The 20,015-nt window shown below is 36.6% G+C and overlaps 4 protein-coding genes across 4 annotated transcripts; 2 read left to right on the forward strand and 2 right to left on the reverse strand.

The window, feature by feature from the left end:
• Positions 1-1,260: 1,260 nt before the first annotated feature.
• dennd10 (DENN domain containing 10) lies at positions 1,261-6,049 on the forward strand. Its single transcript, XM_079854781.1, has 9 exons — positions 1,261-1,743; positions 2,116-2,312; positions 2,923-3,002; positions 3,211-3,359; positions 3,572-3,683; positions 4,093-4,193; positions 4,276-4,383; positions 4,453-4,547; positions 4,706-6,049. The coding sequence occupies exons 1-9, from the start codon at positions 1,704-1,706 to the stop codon at positions 4,871-4,873; spliced, it is 1,050 nt and encodes a 349-aa protein (XP_079710907.1). The 5' UTR covers positions 1,261-1,703; the 3' UTR covers positions 4,874-6,049.
• sfxn4 (sideroflexin 4) lies at positions 5,858-10,983 on the reverse strand. Its single transcript, XM_079854783.1, has 14 exons — positions 10,801-10,983; positions 10,614-10,679; positions 10,344-10,406; positions 10,233-10,259; positions 9,543-9,597; positions 9,372-9,397; positions 9,193-9,246; positions 9,051-9,113; positions 8,785-8,853; positions 8,215-8,305; positions 7,975-8,090; positions 6,591-6,676; positions 6,382-6,499; positions 5,858-6,267 (listed from the first exon to the last, which is right to left on the reverse strand). The coding sequence occupies exons 1-14, from the start codon at positions 10,837-10,839 to the stop codon at positions 6,190-6,192; spliced, it is 951 nt and encodes a 316-aa protein (XP_079710909.1). The 5' UTR covers positions 10,840-10,983; the 3' UTR covers positions 5,858-6,189.
• A 273-nt stretch (positions 10,984-11,256) lies between these two features.
• prdx3 (peroxiredoxin 3) lies at positions 11,257-19,914 on the forward strand. Its single transcript, XM_079854784.1, has 7 exons — positions 11,257-11,388; positions 17,535-17,652; positions 17,735-17,876; positions 18,102-18,237; positions 18,515-18,618; positions 18,780-18,945; positions 19,247-19,914. Exons 1-7 carry the CDS (start codon positions 11,353-11,355, stop codon positions 19,295-19,297), a joined length of 753 nt encoding a protein of 250 aa, XP_079710910.1. The 5' UTR covers positions 11,257-11,352; the 3' UTR covers positions 19,298-19,914.
• Positions 11,999-17,039, reverse strand: LOC307148871 (uncharacterized protein). The gene is made up of 3 exons (XM_079854779.1): positions 16,916-17,039; positions 15,789-15,855; positions 11,999-15,552 (listed from the first exon to the last, which is right to left on the reverse strand). Exon 3 carries the CDS (start codon positions 15,539-15,541, stop codon positions 12,692-12,694), a length of 2,850 nt encoding a protein of 949 aa, XP_079710905.1. The 5' UTR covers positions 15,542-15,552; positions 15,789-15,855; positions 16,916-17,039; the 3' UTR covers positions 11,999-12,691.
• Positions 19,915-20,015: the final 101 nt, after the last annotated feature.

Consider the following 20,015-nt stretch of genomic DNA (forward strand, 5'->3'; position numbering starts at 1 on the left):
CTAACACTTATGTTAAAGTCATTGTTTTTTATGGCTTCTTTTGCTGCCTTATCTGCCATTTCATTTCCTTGGATACCAATATGTGCAGGTACCCATAAAAATATCACTGTAAGTCCCATCATTTGAATTCTGTATATTGTTTGCTGTATTTCTATTAAAATGTCAGTTATTGTATTGTAAGCTAACCAATGATGAACTTGAGTCTGAACAAACAACTGATTTCAAAGGTCTTATCTCCTCTGTCCTCTGCGCACACTTCCTCCACAGGCTCATACAGACAGACATGATGCAATAACATGCTAATTAAATATAGGCCTAAATAAATTCATCAGTACTGAAATGTTACTCAAGACGAATCTGACGAAAGCCCGTGTAACTTTGGAACTGTACATTTCCAACCATTAAAAAAAGGAAATAAATTACCTGCAGAAAAGCAGTTTGACACATTATGACAAGAATAATTAAATTGTCTGCCTTTTATTGTAGACATTTAAAGTACACATTATTCATAGGATGGCTGTTTGACTTTTCAATATTTTTTTCTTCTTAGAAATGATCCCTATAGAATACAAAACACTTAAGAGTAAAAAAAAGGTAATATTTTTTTTAAAGCATGACAATTAAAGAATACATAGTCACAATTATACTGCATGCATATTGTATTAATATTAATTTATTAAAACTATTCTATGAACAATTATTATTATGTGCCAAGCATTAGGCGTTCATAACTACTTTTATGTTTCACAGAAGAAAGAAAGTCTTACAGGTTTGGAACAACATGGCTGAATAAATGATATAAAAAAAAATGTCCGTGCCATGCATACCTCTAATTCTGTCTTTTGTTTAAAAGTTAACAAGGAAAACTTGAAAAAATTCACAACACTTCTTTCTTCTTGTTAAAATAAAAGCTTTCAAAAGCGGACACAGTTAAACTTAGAACTAGATATTATTAATTCTCTTTGTTACCTAAAATGTTTACTTCAAATCAATTAATGATATTTATTCATGTGGTGAACTTTTAAGAGTAGCCTAAGGTTTAATTTGGACATTGAATCTGAGGAACATCTGTATAGTTGCTCCAAGTTTTGTGACATTTAAAGATTATTTGAAAATGTAGTACGCCTATAGCTTACTATAGTTTCTATGTTTAAATCCTGCAGGGATTTATTGTGTTTGAACCATAGACTGTAAAAAATAGGTTTGAACTTTAAACGCACCAACACACTAGATGGCAATATGTTTCTGAATATTTTGGTTGAACTCAGAGAATTAAACCCGGAAGAAGGCATGTTGGTCACTTGACCAGTAGTGGAGATTCACTGTTCTTGATAAGTTTTCATTTTATGTTTATCGTTTTCCTCTTTATATTTCTTTGATACACATACTCGCCGGAATTATTGCAATTCCACATCTGATTCACCTACACTGATATACTAGAAACTAATTGATAATTCGTAACGCTAGGCTTTCAAAAGAAAACTGCAGCTGGATTCAACACTAACATCTATTTTGCAAGGAGAACCGTTTTGGCATTTTAATTGTTTTTTTTTTTTGGATATACTGTCCCGGCATATTTGACAATGGGTTATGTCTATTCGCTCTGAAAAACATTTTAATCTGCTATCCAAACTGCTGTAGACATAACTGTTTATAAATCATTAAAGTATTAGAAACAGATTAACGTGGATAAGGAATGGAATATGGCTACATCTGACTTGATGCTGAGTCTTGGACTTATTGGTAAGATCGAAATAACGGGAAAATATAACATTTGTATGTACATTGTATGCATTAGTTCACCCACTCAAAAAGTTCTGTAGTAGCTTACTCGCCCTCATATTTTTCCCAACCAGAATGTTTTTTTTGTTTTTTCCTTAAAGAAAACACAAAGAGTTGTTAGGCAGAGTGACAGCACTTTTTTTGACAGTCACTATTCACTTTCATTTTGTGGAAATGGATGCAGTGAAAGGAAATGGTGACTGAGTCTAACATCTTATTTTGTTTTCTGCAGAGGAAAAAGGCCATATGACAGAATACTTTTGGGAAAACTGTCCCTTTAGTTATAGAATAATGATTATTTTGTCAGTAATTGAATTTGTCCCCCATACACAGAGAAAGATGTAAATGCAGACACGCTTTGGGTTTGGTGCTATCCTTCCATTGGTGCTGATCTGCGAGAGGTTCTGTTGAGAAAATGTTGCCTGACGTTGGACAATCGGGTGCTGCACACGTTTGTGTTCGGACAGTACTGCAGAACCTGGTACTACATCACCACTGTCGAGGTTCAGGAACCAACTGCGCTTAAAAAGGTACCAGACTTCATGATTAGGACACCACTGCCATCCTGAAAGCTTACAAACCTGTGCTCAAATAACGTAAAATGAACAATTTGTTTATTTACCCATCTTTTATGTCATTCTAAACCTGAATGAATGACTTAATTCATCTACACATACATGCACACACACACACACCGATATATATATATATATAAATGTAATAATATATACACACACACACACACATATTATGTAAACACAAACTTTAATATTAGATGCGATTAATCAATTTGACAGCACTAATATTTACCCTCTCAACAACTGTTTGTTTCCTTTAAAACTGTTCCCAATCTTGTAAAAACCTTTATATATTTTTAAAAAACAAAACAAGGGCTATATAACTAGGGGGATATATTGTTTGAATATTGTCGTGGACAATAGGGGGGCTTGGAGAAGCACTGCTATAATATATTGCAATTATAACTTCTTTTGTGACAAATCTGACAACTTAGTATATCTCATTACATGCCTTTCACCGTAAGTGCTGAATGCTTTGTAGACAGATGGTACTTATTTTTAATTTAAATAAATGATCAGAATCATTCCGGCTTGCTAACTGACTGCTCAATTTCATTCAAAGGTGACACATTTCTCAATAGTTGTCACAGCTAAGGACTTCAACCCTGAAAAATATGCTGCATTCAGTAGAGTTCTGTGCAGGTAGGTTTAATTTAAGTAAAAACCATTTAGTGCGCAACATAGAGGTTCCCGCTTGAGTGTAGATTTTTGTTTTGAGTTTAAATAATTGGTCAATTAGCATTATTACTTTCAGTGAGCATCTTTTGTTTGTCATTAAGTCATTTCTAAGGACATACACCAAGTTTTTGTGTGTTTGTGATGTTGCATCTTTAACATTGTTTTTGCTCAGGATGTATATTAAACATGGAAGTCCTGTGAAGATGATGGAAGGCTACATTGCTGTTCTGACCAAAGGGATATGCCAGAGTGATGAGAACGGTTCCTTCCTTATCAAAGATTATGACGTCAGGAAGGCCTACCTGGCTGGCTCCTTAAAAGGTTAGGGGTGCACCTTTAAAATGAACATTACAAGCACTTATGGCAACATGAAACAAGAAATTAACTGCTAAAATCATCTAATGTTTACTTTCTTTTGGTACCATAGCCATTTGCTCCAACTGGCTTCATGGTTGTTATTTGAGAAATCTTTCTAGAAAGCATCTTAATTCTGTAAAACATTTATGTCATGAGATATTCCATCTTTATTTTAGATGTTGTGTCACAATTTGGTATGGAGACCATCATCCTTTACACAGCACTAATGCTGAAAAAAAGAGTGGTGGTCTATCACCCACGGATTGAGGCGCTGCTGGAGTTCACAAGGTAACCATGGAAATGTTAATTGCACAACATGATCATTAAGTTAACATGAAATCAAAGTTGACTATTTATATTCCTAATCGCATTGTGCATGATTCATTGACGTACATTAATTCAAATGAGAAATGTCAGAGTATGGAAGTAAAATATGTTGAAAACCGCATGTCACATTGAATTTAAGTATCTTAGTGTTTATGTCCTGTGGTGCTGTAACAAAGAGCAGCAGGTGCTTTCTTTTTGCACATCATGTAAGGATAAACAGTCAACCATTGGGGTCTTAGATTGATTAATTTATTTCAAGAAGAAAACCAAAATAAATCGTACTGACCCCAAACCTTTGAACATGTTAACGATAATCACCATGTACTAAAAAGGCTGGACGTGGTAAATGTGTTTTTCTTTTTAAAACCAGAGCTCTTCCTGGCCTAGTATGGCATAGAAAAGACTGGTCCATACTCCACCCTTTTGTTCACCTGGATAATAATGAGCTGGAAAACCTCAAGCTGTGTACAGGTACGAGGGAAAACAGGTCCTTCTCCCAATTTATTGTTATCACTCTTGCAATATTTATGAATCTTGTTCACTATCTCTGTAGGGTATGTTGCAGGGTTTGTCGATGCTGAAGTCAGAGACAGATCAGACCTGTTTGATGTGTTTGTAAATCTACCAGACAGTGAGATCACTGTCTCACAAAATGCCAAAGGTGAGAGATTTTGCTTTACAGATTGATAGAGACTAAGTAGAATTGTCAAGTACCACTTGTTTTTTTCAGAGGCAATGGCTATGGGAAAACTCCATAAAGAGATCGGCAACTTCATAGTCCAGGCTGCAGAGGACACTGATCGCACAGATGCACAGGTTATTAAGGTAAGTAATAAGAAGAAGGTCCTAAGTATTAGTAAAGAAGTATCATATAGCTGTAGCACAATCTACTTTTGAAGCATTTCAATTTTCCAAGACTTGGAAATCCTGCAACACTGCAGTTTTAATCCAACCCCATTTTTATTTTATCAATCTGTTTCCAGGATATTTCAGTAAAAACTAAAGAAATCCTCAGTAATCTGATGTCTCTTGCTGATGAAGCAGACAACTCCAAATTGACTTTGGAGACTCTGAAGCAGCGGCATTACCCTCCAGCGACTGAAAACTTCCTCTTCCACTTAGCTGCAGCTGAGCAACTCTTGAAGATTTGACCAATCAGTGCATCCCATCCAACTGGCATGCCTCACAGTAATCACTGAGATAGGAACTTACCTTTCAAAGTGGAATCACAAAATGAATTGTAACATTTGGATAATCTCTAATATCAGGGTTGTAAATGGGACAAAAGTTTTATTGGGAAAATATAAAGATATAGATTTACAACACATAGCTATAACATGATGGGTGCAATTACAAATGTTGAATGTGACATTTCTAAGTAATAACATAGGTTTGAGGTAAATAATTATTAATCAAACCTTTTGGTAGCACTTAGATCTTGAGCCAATGAACAATTTATATTTATATCTCTGCAAGTATTTACAAGGTATTGGCATGTTGTTAGAAATTTTATAATATTTCATAATTGCACACCAGTAGCAAAGGGCTGACGGTTGCCTAGTTCATGCCTAACATTTGTTCAGCTGTAAAATAATAATACTGTTTTAGTAATTGTTCAATTAAACAAATTGAATTGCTCTAGAGGGTCCCATTAAATTCAGAATGTAAAGCCACTGAAAACGTTTCTACCAAACTATTGAGTGCCAAAACCTAATCATAAAGTTAGGATGTTACTTAACAATCTGTAGGTGTATTCCTGTAAGAGTACTTTTTATGATTATATACTCTAATTTAAATATACAAAGTCATTCCTGTGGGATGGAACACATTCCCACATTTAGCATTTCCACATAATATTGACTTAAGCATTCCTTTATATGTTTTATGTTTAATCTCCTTATTAATCTGAAAACCCATTTTATCAAGGGCTATCCTCTGTGCCTAAATAGATCATAGAAGATTTTCTGATAATGTGTTGGGTGCAATATATACTGAAAAAAAGAGGACATTCAAACTGTTAATCTCTAAATTCTTAAACATTGTGATAATTTTCAGAGTTGTAAAATGCTGTTTCCTTGGATACTTTTTTAAATGCATGTGTGATCATTAAATATACAAAATAAAGTATACATGAGTGGCAACAGAAATTTTATTGACACTAACAAACAGAGTGAGGGACGGGTATAATTGTTTAAGTGTTATTATTTAGTAAAATCCATTTCAATGCAGTGAATTTAGCTATTAAATTCATATGAATTCAAACCTGTACAGCTATAAAACTTAATGTGGTCATTAGGCAGTAGTACAGAATTAAATAAATCCTTTGGAAAAAAGAGTGTATGTTTTTAATACTTCTAATTTACACCATTTTGAATTTTTGTTGAAATGCAGTGAACTTTTAGTATATTCTATTGTTTCCATTGTCATTTCATGTCAGCCTCAAATAAGCAAGTTTGCAATAGCAACATTACAGTCCTCTGTGGTAAAACAGTTCCCCATTACTTTCAAGTGACTGAAACTCCTCTTCTAAATTCTCCCTCTTTATCTGCAAACAAAAAATAGGTTGCTTGTCTGAATTTATTTACAAATTAAAATGGTAAATGTATATAATGAATCAGCATTAACATTTAACAAACATCAGTTATCTAATGTGTGTTACCTTGCCAAACTGTGGAAAAAGACTAAAGGACACAGGAATCATCAGGCCAAAAATAATGGCAGTACTGACATGCCGAACAGGAGCGATTATCATGGGGTTTCTTTGGACTAACTTTGCCCTGAAACATTGACAGCAGACTTTACATTTAGACAATCAAAACTTTTAAGAATCAAATTGTAAAACAGAAAGCAGATGATTTTGACTTGTACCTCTTAAGGAGAGCCAGCAGAAAACTGGGAACAGCTGCAGTGGTGCCAAAGAGAGCCGCTCTTGAGAGGGCTGTTTCCTTAATGGCCTAAGACCAAGACATGATGGTAGAAACCAAATGATCCATGAATGATTAGATGTGAGATTTTGAATACCAATTACATGTAAAGAATATACACAGATGAGACTAAACATTATGACCACCTGCATAATATGCTGTTGGTCATCCGCGTGCTGCCAAAACAGCGCCGACCTGCTGAGGCATGGACTCTACAGGACTCTTGAAGATGCACCAAGATGTTAGCAGCAGATCCTTCAAGTCCTGTAGGTTGCGAGGTGGAGCTGTTGTGGATTGAACTTGTTGGTCCAGCACATCCCACAGATGCTCAATTGGATTGAGATTGGGTAATTTGGAGGCCAGGGCTACACCATGAATTCTTCATCATGTTCCTCAAACCAATCCAGAACGATGTGGGCAGTGTGGCAAGGTGCATTATCCTGCTAAAAGAGGCCACTTCCGCTGGGGAACACCATTGTCATAAAGGGGTGTACCTGGTCTGCAACAATGCTTAGTTAGGTGGCATGTGTCAAATTTACGTCCACATGAATGGCCAGACTCAGGGTTTCCCAGCAGAACATCGCCCAGAGCATCACACTCTGTCCACCGGCTTGTCATCATCCCACAGTGTATCCTGGTGCAATCACTTCCCCAAGCAAACGGTGCACATGTACACGGCCATCCACGTGATGTAAAAGAAAATGGGACTCATCGCGACCTTCACAAGGCGACCTTCTTCCACTGCTCCAAGATCCAGTTCTGACGCTCGAGTGCACAGTGTAGGTGCTTTCGACTGTGGACGGGGTCATCATAGGCACTCTGATTGGTCTACAGCTACACAGTCCCATTCACAGCAGAGTGCGATGCACTGCGTGTTGTGACACACTCCCCCTATAACCATCATTCAAATTTTGAGTGACTTGTCCCACAGTAGACCTTCTGTTGGCTCAGACTAGATAGGATAGCCTCCGTTGCCCTCACGCACCGATGAGCCCAGGGCGCCCAACACCCTGTTTGTGGTTTGTCCCTCATCGGACCACTGTTAGTAAATTCTCACCACTGCTGACCAGGAGCAACACACGAGCCTTGAATTTTTAAAGATACTCTGACCCAGTCGCCTTGTCATAACAATTTAGCCCTCGTCAAATTCTTTATTCGTGGCCATTTCTCCTGCATCCATCTAATCTGCCCAGACCTTAATATGTGGCCTTGTTAGGAGATGATCAATGATATTTACTTCACCTGTGACTGGTCATGTTTTGGCTCATCAGTATATATTTAAGTAATTTAATGATAAGGAGCTTAGGTGGAATAAGGTTCAGTCTCACCTTGGAACCAGCTTCCTTTGAGACTCCGACAGCATTCCCATTAGAATCAAACACTTGTATTCCATTTTCGGACTCTTCACTTCTCACCACCATTACACTGAATGCAGCTAGACAGGCTAGAAAACCACATTTAACTCAAAACCTTTCAATGGTATTATGATTATGACTTTAGATCAGGAATATGTATGAAATAACTGGGTAAATATGCTAGGTGGAGTGCATATACATTGGTGTTCTTACCTGAGAGAGGAATAGGTAACAAGGTTCTACAGAATGTCTCAATCACAGCACTGAAGAGTCTGAAACGCTGGAGTATAATCTGTGGAAGAGCCTGAAAAGAGATCATATCCAGGTCTCATTTCACTCCAAAATCAAAAGAAAATATTTATCTGTACTATTAAAATACAACAAATGATGTGTTGAAAAAAACTAAAATCTATAACTTTCCTCACAAAACCTTAATGAGAATTAAATGATTTTTTGCATTATGTTAATGATAATTTAGAGAAAATGTGTGCCTAATTGTCATACACAATAATGTGTATTATGTGTATTATTAAAATAATAATAATAATGCTCAAAATCGGAATGGTCCAAAATTAGGCTTAATTTTCAGTAAACTACAGTAAATATAATCTTTCTTCTTTCTTTTAATTTCAGGGGGTGAAATATGACCCGGACATGACCCTTGAACCTTGACAGGTTTCATGAGTTTCACACACCTGTGTCAACAATTTCCAAACATAAAATCATCAGATGAATATGGTTTATTGACTGAGAAAACAGGACAGTGACAAAAATGTCTCGTACCCCTGCAATTGTTGAGTAGGAAACTGTTCCAACCATAAGAATTGACTGCTTCATTGATGTTGTGTTATCCTAAGCAAAAAAAAGTGAATTACATATAACAATTCAAATCCTGTATCAGAACACTCTTATTATTATTATTATTATTATTATTATTATTACTCACTTACACAAAAGAAAAGAAAATACGTGCTGGGATGTAACACTGTGGTTAAAACAGTTTGCTAAGCAAAGCAGTTTTTCATTTTATTTCAAACATAATTCTTTACCTTAGTCGCTGTTGCATTTCTGTTAGAATGGTTGAATCCTGCACAGTATGCCTGAAGCAAAAACTATAGCAAAAATTGTCACAAAAATGTATAGTTGATAAGAAAAAACTAAAATGAAGACATAAATGTAGAATGTACTTACTTGCCAAAACAAAGCATGTTTAATGCCTTTGTGGGGTATTAAACTTGCAACAACCTGTGGAAACAAAAATATGTGGATATATTCATTTGTGGATTATAAAAACTCACAACTCGCTAATTAACATTTTAAGTTGCTCATCTCCAGCACATTGTAAGCACATTCTGAAATTAAAAACTCACCAAGGGAGCAGATATAGGTAGAAAACCTGAAAACAAAAAAGAAGTAGATGTCATCAGAGAAGCAAAAGAACATTTTCAATTCAGATGAATGCAAATTGCTTCACACAAATGAAGAAATATCTCAAGTGCATAAATTACAGAAAACACAAACCCTTAAGTTTGTTGTTATACCTTGAGGACGAAACACTGGTGAGATTACAGCTCCAGTATCAGCATGGACAGAAGACTAAAAATGTATAACAACATTATTGACAAAAAATGTTAAAGTCACCATGAAATCAAAAAAATATTTATCCGTGCTTTAATCAAAATAATATCTCTCTGATGGTGTGTTTTTCAGCATGAGGGTGGGCAATCACATGAGATTACAGTAACAGCAAACCTCAACCATCCAATCAATTCCCGGTTGACAAAATCAAGTCCCGTCCTACTTTTTTTTCCCCCCCAAGAAGCCATTTCACTTAGATATATGTCAAAATAGGGTACAAATGACTCTCACAACTTCCATTTCATGCTGACTTTAACAAATGTTTCACTTTAGTGCAAAAAGTCTCTTCAACCCACATTTGGACTCTATTACCATAAAACTCTATCAAACCATAAAAGTACTCTATTACTTTTAAACATTTCCATTTTGAAGTGATCCACAGAACACTCTTTACACATTCACATACACAGTATCATTTGTGAAACAATAGAAGAAGCAAGATATCCCACTAAAAATATGTGAAGTGAACATATTGATACAAAATAACGTATTCTTTCAGTTCTGTAGCCTCTTTTGTCCCGTGTCTGCAGAATCAGTGAATATCTATACTTGTTTGTCATGTTCACTTGAAAAATGTAAATTCATTCACTTACAAGAGACAGTAACCAGGCATTAGCAACCTAGAAAGAGACAGGAATTGTTATGAATGAATGAATGAATGAATGAATGAATGAATGAACTACTAAACATATTGTGCAGCCTACTTTTTCATTTCTCGGTTTATTTCCCTCTTTCTGAAGAAGTATCCGAGCCTCCTCAATTTCAGCCTAAGGAAAAATCATAATATGTATTTTGTTGTCATCTATTAAATGTAAACATTGTTATATGTAAGGGACACATATCACAATGTTCTTTTCATCCTGTATAGTGCGCGAGATACTGTTCATATAGGCATTCTATAAGAAGCAATTGACAGTACTGGTGTGACTGATGTTACAGTATCAGTATGTGCTGATTATGCTGCTGCTACTCACCTGTGATGACAACACATAACGGGGGTCGAGGATGTTGAACCAGAGACGCAGTCTGCTCAGGAAAGACTGCAAAATGATTCATTTATTTATTTATTTGTCGCTGATATAATAATTTTCACGAACAAGACAAATATCAATCAAAACGTGATTTTTTAAACGACACACATATTCAAGAAAGTAGGCCTACCTGTCCATTGTTTTGCCAGTACTGCAAGTTGGGGTCCATTTTAGCTTTTTAATGCCGGCTCTACAAGCATTACCATTTCATTTTATGATTCTTAACAAAGCTTAGGCTAACTTGTGTAGGTCACGCAGATGAGACATGCTTAAGTCTGCGACGCTTCCGCATGTCACGTGCTTAGACATCATCCAATTACACTCCGGCATGATCAGGGATCATTTTTACAGTCTATGGTCAAGATAAATTTTTCACTAACAAAATCGAAAAACATGAAGTAGGACATAGGCCTACACTGTATGCAAACCTTATAGCCTATAAAATCGATTTTTCGGACTTGTATTTAATATGTCAGGCTTTACATGGTTAATGTATTAAATGGCTTAATTATTGTCTGCACCAATTTATCTATTATATATTTGTATTATTAAACAATTCTTTTAAGCAACTTCTTGTATCGGTGTGCGTGTGCTGCGCAACTAATGCAAAATTAGTGCGCAGCTTTGATGCTCAAGGTGTTTTATTGCGCACTGCATTCATTGAGCAGAGCACATTAGCAAGATGGCAGCCACCATCGGGAGACTTCTCAGGACTTCTGTAAGTTTCATTTAGCAATAGCGATAAATAAGATTTCTGCTGCGAAACATTATTACGAGGAACATGTGCTAAATTACAATTAGGTGCAAGTGTGATTCGGTTAAACTCTGTTAGTCGTCGTTTGGTTAGCAGATACGTTTCACGGCATTTAACCTTTACAGCTTATACAATGTAGGTATGTGACAAAAAAAATCAATATAAAAAAATTCATATATAATCATAACCATATGATAGATAATAAAAATACCTTTAAAATGGTTTTTAAATGATTCAAATCGGATAATTATTAAGAAAGTTATGGAATTTTTAAATTCGGAAATTTGGGGTCATTTTTGTATCTAATTAAACCAATAAAACAATGAAAAACTGTGACCTCTTCCGCTTGACCAAACACTTCAAAATATCATAACTTCCTCATTCCTTGGTCTATTTGCATAATTCAAACACCACAGTGTAGGTAATTAAAAGCCCAACATGATTAAGATGACCTCTTTTTAAAAGGTATATATAAAATTTTTATTATTTCTAATTAACCACTAATTAATGAAACCGAGAGCATCAATCCACACATATCTTTCCATATGAAATCAAAATCCTCTCAAATAAAAGGTATAATCACATATTTATTGTATTAAACAGACAATTGGCATTGCCACATGAATTTCATAGTTTCTTTAGTCATCTTACAAAGCAATTTTACTTCTGCTTACATGATATTAGATTAAATAGAGATTAGTTTACATAGAGATTAGTTTACATGACAAGAAGATCTAAAGAGACAGGCCAGGGTTTTCGTCAAAAAATACGAACTTTTATTTTAATTCTGGCTCAAAATCAGACACACACACACTCGGTCGGTCTCTCTCATACACACACACTCTCTCTCTCTCTCTCTCTCTCTCTCTCTCTCTCTCTCTCTCTCTCTCCCTCCCTCTCCCTCTCTCTCTCTCTCTCTCTCACACACACACACTCTCTGTCTCTCTCTCATACACACACTCTCCCTCACTCTCACACACACACTCTCTCTCATACACACACTCTAGCTCTCTCTCTCACACACACTCACTCTGTCTCTCTCTCTCTCTCTCTCTCTCACACACACACACACACACACACACACACACTCTGTCTCTCTCTCTCATACACACTCTCCCTCTCTCTCACACACACACACACACACTCTCTGTCTCTCTCATACACACACACTCTCCCTCTCTCTCACACACACACACTCTCTCTCTCACACACTCACACACAATTCTGTCAACAAAACGATTACTAAAATAGTTGAATCGTTTCAGCTCTAGGATAATGTTAGATCTTGGCATATAAGGTCTGCTGCTAATTCATACGCCGACACTTCAAAGTCTACAGCATCATCATACGATTCATTCTCACCCCAATAGGCAATTACATAAGTTCCTTTTTTCTTTTTTTTCAGTTTCTCGACACGTCCTGAGTAAACAGTCTTCTCCCCAGAATCACTATCAAACCATACATGACAAATATTACGGCCCACTAAAGCACCAGAGAGAATATCAGTCACAGCAGAAATGGAGTTTTCTTCCAACTCAGGAAACTCGCTCTCGATCAGGGACACATCTAACACTTTAAGTTTGTTTTCAACAGCTTTTCGCTCCTTTTGATCCTTCTTTTGACGCTTCAGGGCAGCCCTTCGTGATAATTCACCCCTCATCTCCACATGACTTTGCCGATTAATTTGTCTTTTCTTTCGAGCCATACCTACTGCCCAATAGATGATATTTTCCTTTTCAGGATTTTTCAGTTCATCGAGGTACTCAACTAGATGGTTTTTTTGAGCCCTCATCCTAGATGACATGAAGCATAGGGTGGCATTAGGAGCTCGGTGCTTGGCAGCACTAAACATACCGATGATTTCTTCAGAGTCAATGTTGTGTGGCCTAGCTGTTTCTGTTTCTTTCCGTAATTCATCAGTCACAATCAGTTCTAAATATCGTTTGTACTGTCTTTCTATGACAGCAGTTGTAGCAGAAAGACAGGCAGACATCATACTGACAAAAGAATCTTTGTCCGATGGAAACTCTAGGAGTCTGGCTAATGTTGAGTCACACTTGTCAAGGGTGTCACCAAAAAAATCAGTATCACGAGTGAGGACACTGATTGGATCCTGTTGAGCTTCTTTGAGGGATGACAGAACGTTTTTGACAATACTGATTCCTTCCAGGTGATCAACTTGCTTATCGGCAGAAGTGTAAAACTTCTTCATCCAAGGGCCTGATAATAGTTTTCCATTCAAGCCGAGGACCTGGATTTCCAACTTGGCAGTTGGGTTAGTGAAGTCTTTGTGCAAACCTGACAGCAATCCACCACATGACACTGTCCCAGTTCTCAAGAACTTCTCAAACAGTTCATAATGCTCTATGTATTTGCCACATAGGTGAAAAAGTACATGGAGACGATTCCCGCGATAACGAGGTAACAAGCCACGGGGCAAATTGACATCTTCAAGAAAAGTAGTGAAACCCTTTGGGTCTCCCTTCCCATCCTTATAACGGAGTTTGTTCATTTGGAGGACAATGTTTGCTGCCAGACAGTCTTTACCAAATACATGTCCCTTAGAAGTCTCCAATGTCTTCAGTGCAGCCCGGCATGAACTGGCAATGGTGTCGATGGGATGAAGGTGGCAGTTAAGCTCATTAAGAGGTTTGCCCCACGACTCTGAAATTCTCTGGATTGCAGCGTGGTTTACAACTGCGCGGTCTGTCATAACATTTGAAATGTTGCTGATAATAGATTTACGGCAGTCTTGGTAATCACAGAAATAAAAACCTGAATAAACTTTAGCCAGTTCATCAATAGAACTTGTCACATGTTCAGCATAGTCTTCCGCAGTGCCACCAGGTAACTGATCGATGGCTACTACAAAGCACTTTGTTTTAGTTGTAAGATGTATGCTATTTATATGAACACCTTCCTGTGTTGTTGAGTCAAATCCTAGTGTAAGGTTCTCGGTAGTCATTGCCACTTCAGCGGTTTGTAGGTCCGATATCGCACCAAGCTCCCGGGCCATCTGCTCGACAGTATTTCTGTGGGGAACAGCATCAATCTTTACTCCAAATCGCATAGCAAACCTTCTGATGAGTACTGGTATATTCTTAGTAGGAACTTGGTTGATTATTGAATCATACACCATCTGTCTCATATCTAATGAGAACGTTTTCTCATCTTTCTTAGTTTTTTTCTCCACAACAGACGCTTCATTAGTAATGGATTCTTTAAGACAGAGTGTTTCATTCTCTAAGTACCTTATCTCATCATCTTTTTCAGTTAACAAGTTTGAGAGTCTAGTATGGTCATTCTCATGAAGTTTTTTACTAACGGTAGTAAGACGCCTGTTCTTGTTGGACTGCTTCAATCTGCGGTGCTTCTTTTTCAGTCTGGCCAACTTAAATTTAGTTTCCTCTAGCTCAGTAGCACATTTTGTGGTTTTCAGTTCATGTCGAAGAATCCTAATTGTAGATTTCTTCCTCTCTAGGATTTCATCTTTCCTTTTAAGACACTGGTTCAGGTACTTCACACTCTTATGCTGTCTCAGCTTCTTTCTTAACAACTTCATCTCCATAGCATGCTTTTGCTTCATTTCACTTCTAGATTTTGCCATGAGATCCAGTCTTCTCCTCATTTTGAGTTTTCGTGGAGTCGAGACATCTCCCCTTAGCTGTGGAAGGGTGATCGATTCAGGGGTCGAGGCTGAAGGTGTATTCTCAACTGATGTAGGTTCTAACTGTGGAGAGGTGGGTTCGTCACTCATAGATGTAGGAGGATCAGTCCTGGAACTAGGGGAATGATGAACAGGGAAAACTTCATTGCAGATCTCCTTAAACTTTGCCATCTCTGCATCACGAGAGAGGTTCTTAAATCGTTGTAATGATCTGGACACAAGGGATACCACTTGATGCTGTAGAATTGAGATGTCAGGAATTTTGTTACTTATATCCCGGACAACATTCGTCCAAGAATGGTCATTAGAGATGAATGAGAGTAACACGTGACCATTCTTTAGCTCCTCATGATTAGCTGGTACAGCAGTGAAATGTTCCATCAAATACTGACGAGACAGGCCTGGCTGAGGAGAAAACGATCCCCGCTTTGGCTTTTTCTTTGGTGGCATGATGGTATAACCTAGGGGAAAAAAAGAAGTTTATTTAATTTATATCCAATTTAATTCATGAATATTGAATGCAGTTCCAAAATTGCTCATCTAGAAGAAATTTATATTTTGTTGTTGTGGAAATATAAATATGTAAACACCACACGACCTACTCCAGTTTTTCAGTATAATTTAAAATAAATATATACATATTAAGACTACTACTCCATAATTCTATTTATTTCTGTTAGGATGAAAAACAACTCACCTTGGATGATATGAAAGTCAAGTTATTTTCCCACCACTGGCATTGTTTCATCAAGAAGTAAAAATACCTACAAAATAGACAATTATTTATTTCTCAGAAGTAATATTAATTGATGATTGTTATTTATCATTTAGCAATCAATAAATGCATGCATGTTGAATTTTTTTTAAGAATAAACATCAGTACACTGCAAAAAATGCGTAATTAGTATTTTTGTTTTGTTTCCAGTCCAAATATCTAAAAATTATTACATCAAGAAGCATTTACTAGAGAAGTAAAATGACATAAGAAATTCTATTTTGTTTTAAGATAAAAAGAAAGTCATTTAAGTAATTTTTGCTTAAAACAAGCAAAATTATCTGCCAATGGGGTAAGAAAAATAATCTTGTTTTCCATTCGAATTCAGATTTTTTTCTTACCCCATTGGCAGATAATTTTGCTTGTTTTAAGCAAAAATTACTTAAATGACTTTCTTTTTATCTTAAAACAAAATAGAATTTCTTATGTCATTTTACTTCTCTAGTAAATGCTTCTTGATTTAAGAATTTTTAGATATTTGGACTAGAAACAAAACAAAAATACTAAGTAAGAAAAGCATTTTTTGCAGTGTAGGCCAAAGAAATTCATTCTCACAACACACAGCAATGAGGCCTTCAAGTACTAAAGACATTCAGTAATTGTGAAAATAATTAAATTTTACCAACTCTGTGCAGAATAATACAGCACACATTGGCTAAAATGTTTGTAAGATTTGGCCAATCAGCTTGCTAGAAACGGGTCACATGACTTGGCAGGCAGCCAGAAGCACAGTTGTTCCTAAACAAATCCATAGCCATCCATGGTATTTATATATATGTTTGACTAAATCATGACAATAATGTAATCTAGAGATTCTAAACCTTCGTTCTGTATGATTACTTTGAAAAATACTGCACGGATTGATGAAAACTGGGAGAAGTTTTGGAAGCCAATATGACCGAATGGCCGATTCAGCTTTTGACAACAACGTCACTTGCGGATCGTAAAAAAACACATGCGAATGTTACAATCAATCCCAAACTTCACCTAATTCAAGTTAAATGTATATTCTATCAAAAGTATTGGGTTTGAAACAAAAAAATACTCACCTTCATAGCGGATTTTGACGCCAAACACGAGAGAAATGTTGCTTCGCTTGTAGCTTTCTTCTTACGGCAGCCATCTTGGAAATTCGAACGTGAGAATCAACGTGATGACGTAATTTATGTCACTAGTATATGGGCTTTAGAGGTATTCACAAAGCAAAGATACGACAGCTTTCCTAAGTCACCAACGCGCCTGGCGCTGATCACCTGCTGAGAACACAGCCGCGGGAACAAAGCGCTCGTGCGTATATAGGTCAGTTTGTCACATACCTATACAATGTGCACGTCAAATACCTGTCAGAAGAATTGCCATAAATAAACAATTGTTACATGTAGCTTGTGCAGATCTTTTTGTTTTAAATTACTTGATTTTTAACCTAACGTGAAAATTAGCCAATTTATGTTAGATAAAAGTTTTGAAACAAACCTCTCTACAAATGTGTTCTCGAAAGTGTAACTTTACAGTATTGTTGGAAAGCGCCTCTTATTAAGCGGGCCTGTATAGTTTGAGAGATATGTGTACGCGATGTGCACGGTGTTAGGGCATGGTGCTATCTGTTGAAAAGCGATAACTGATTTGTATAACGGCTCTTTCGTGTATGTCCCCTTCTTTTAACAACAGGCAAGAAGAGCTGCGGTTAATGGATTGAATGTCTTGGTCCCTCACAATGGACCATCAGTGATCAGGGCCCCACAATCCCTTGCTTGCATTGCTGCACAAAAAGCTTGCTTCTCAATCAGTAAGTCTTAAAAGAGTTGAGTTTTTGCCCTTAATTAAATATAGTATTATCTTTGCTAATCTATCATGTTTGTAAATATCAGCCACTGCAAGATGGGCCCCAGCAGTCACTCAACAGGCCCCACATTTCAAAGGCACTGCTGTTCTCAATGGAGAGTTCAAGGAGATCAGCCTAGAAGACTTCAAGGGCAAATACCTGGTCCTTTTCTTTTACCCACTAGATTTGTAAGTTTTTCATTGTACATTTTCTTAACAATAAACTCTTAACACAATTTAACGGAAGTTCATTGGTGTAGTACACTAATCATTTTTAAATAACCTTTATGGAGTTTGGAAATACAGTGTTCACTCATGCATAAGATTGTCTACAATATCTCAAGTGTAATTACATTTGTACATCACTCTAGGATTATGCTTTTTAATGCTGCTTTATTTCTGCCCACTCGGCAGCACTTTTGTTTGCCCCACAGAGATCATCGCCTTCAGTGACAAAGCCAATGAGTTTCGTGATGTGAACTGTCAAGTAGTCGGTGTTTCTGTGGACTCTCACTTTACCCACCTGGCCTGGACCAACACCCCGAGAAAGGTTTATACTTAACTTCACAAATGCTGTGTACACACTGCAGCTAAATACAGTTGTCACTTTGCATTGTTTACCAGGCCCTATTGATTAGTTGGCTGAAATGAAACACATACACACACACACACACCGTATACAGGTTGTTCAAACAGTGCAACGATTGACAATGTGCACATTACGGTCTATACATTCTCAGATCTCTAAATAGGATCAAGGGATTGGGAAACTAGCATCAAATTCATGCCAATTGTTAAGCTTGCCAACTAAAGTCTGGTTTGTCTAGAGTGGAGGATTAGGAAAAATCCACATTCCTCTGTTGGCTGATCTCACAAAGCAAGTGTCCAGAGACTATGGGGTCCTGCTTGAGGGTCCTGGAATTGCTTTAAGGTACCGTCATTTAATCAATGTACTTGGATTACTTTATTATAGGCATTTTCAAACATTTGTTTTATTTCCTGTATCTGTATGTTTGTTTTCATGCATTGCTAAGCTGGATAGTTTGCTTTTTTAGCAAATTATCCATCACTAAATGATGTTTCACATTATAGGGGTCTTTTCATTATTGATCCTAATGGAGTGATCCGACACATGAGTGTAAATGACCTGCCGGTTGGACGATCTGTTGAGGAAACCATCCGTCTGGTCAAGGCCTTCCAGTTTGTGGAAACCCATGGTGAAGTCTGTCCTGCCAGCTGGACCCCAAAGTCACCCACAGTAAGCTTTTACTGTTTTACTGGTGTCTAAGTATGAAATGATTACACTGTATAATATGTGGTTGGTGCATAAAATGCTTCTAAAAATTGAAATGCCTCAACTTCTGAATGAGTGATTGAAACCTTTTTGTAAATTTGTACACACGATTTTTTAAAACCAGCTGGTTGAAAATGAGTAGTATTTAAGCCAGATATGAACTCCGCAGGTCTGTCATGGCCATAGATAATAGTGTGAAATGTTTGTTGGGTTGTTGCTTTTGTTTTGACTTAATTTATGTAATTGACTTTTTATTTTATTTTAGATTAAGCCGACTCCAGATGGCTCGAAGGAATACTTTGAGAAGGTCAACTGAAATCCCTAAAACTACTGGTACTGACTGATCCTGCAGATCTTAGCACTTAACTGAAACAAGTTCAAAACCCATATCCAAAATAAATATAATTATTTATAGACATCATGTATCAGTATGTTGGCAGTTAATGGGGAGTGTAATCTGTTTTGATTTATGTTGTTAAGATGTCTAATTAAAAGCTGCACTGTTAAATTTGTCTCTTTGCCATAGAACATGCTTTATATACAAAGGGCTTCATGACATAAGCAAAGAAATGTCGACATTTAAATTGTGTGGTCAAAAGTTTTTATAAAAATATATGCTTGGATGAACTGTTAACAATAAAACCAGTAACAATGCATTAAGAAAATAAATAGGGTCAATTTTGATTTCATGGCAACTTTCAAATATTATACCCTAAAGGTATTTTTGGCTCTCTCTAGCTGTATAAAACAAAACTGCATGCGTTTCGGGGAAGAACATTGTTTTGGCTGTGCTTCGGCTCTGTGTGACTGTGCGGACGAATATGAACCTTTGCAATAGATAATACTTTACAATGAATTCTGTTAGAGAGCTACATATGGCAATTTATCTGTTAAATAAAATTCCTTACTCATTTGTCGAGTAGCTAAAGCCAAGCCAGTGTTGATTTTCATTTTATTATGAGCTGTGTCATGTTCCCTTTTTGCCAGCAATCTCCTCTGTTCTGCTTCTTTTTTTTTTCTCTCCCACATCAAAT

This window comes from Squalius cephalus (genome assembly GCF_949319135.1).
Source record: "Squalius cephalus genome assembly, chromosome: 21".
Taxonomy (NCBI): Eukaryota; Metazoa; Chordata; class Actinopteri; order Cypriniformes; family Leuciscidae; genus Squalius; species Squalius cephalus.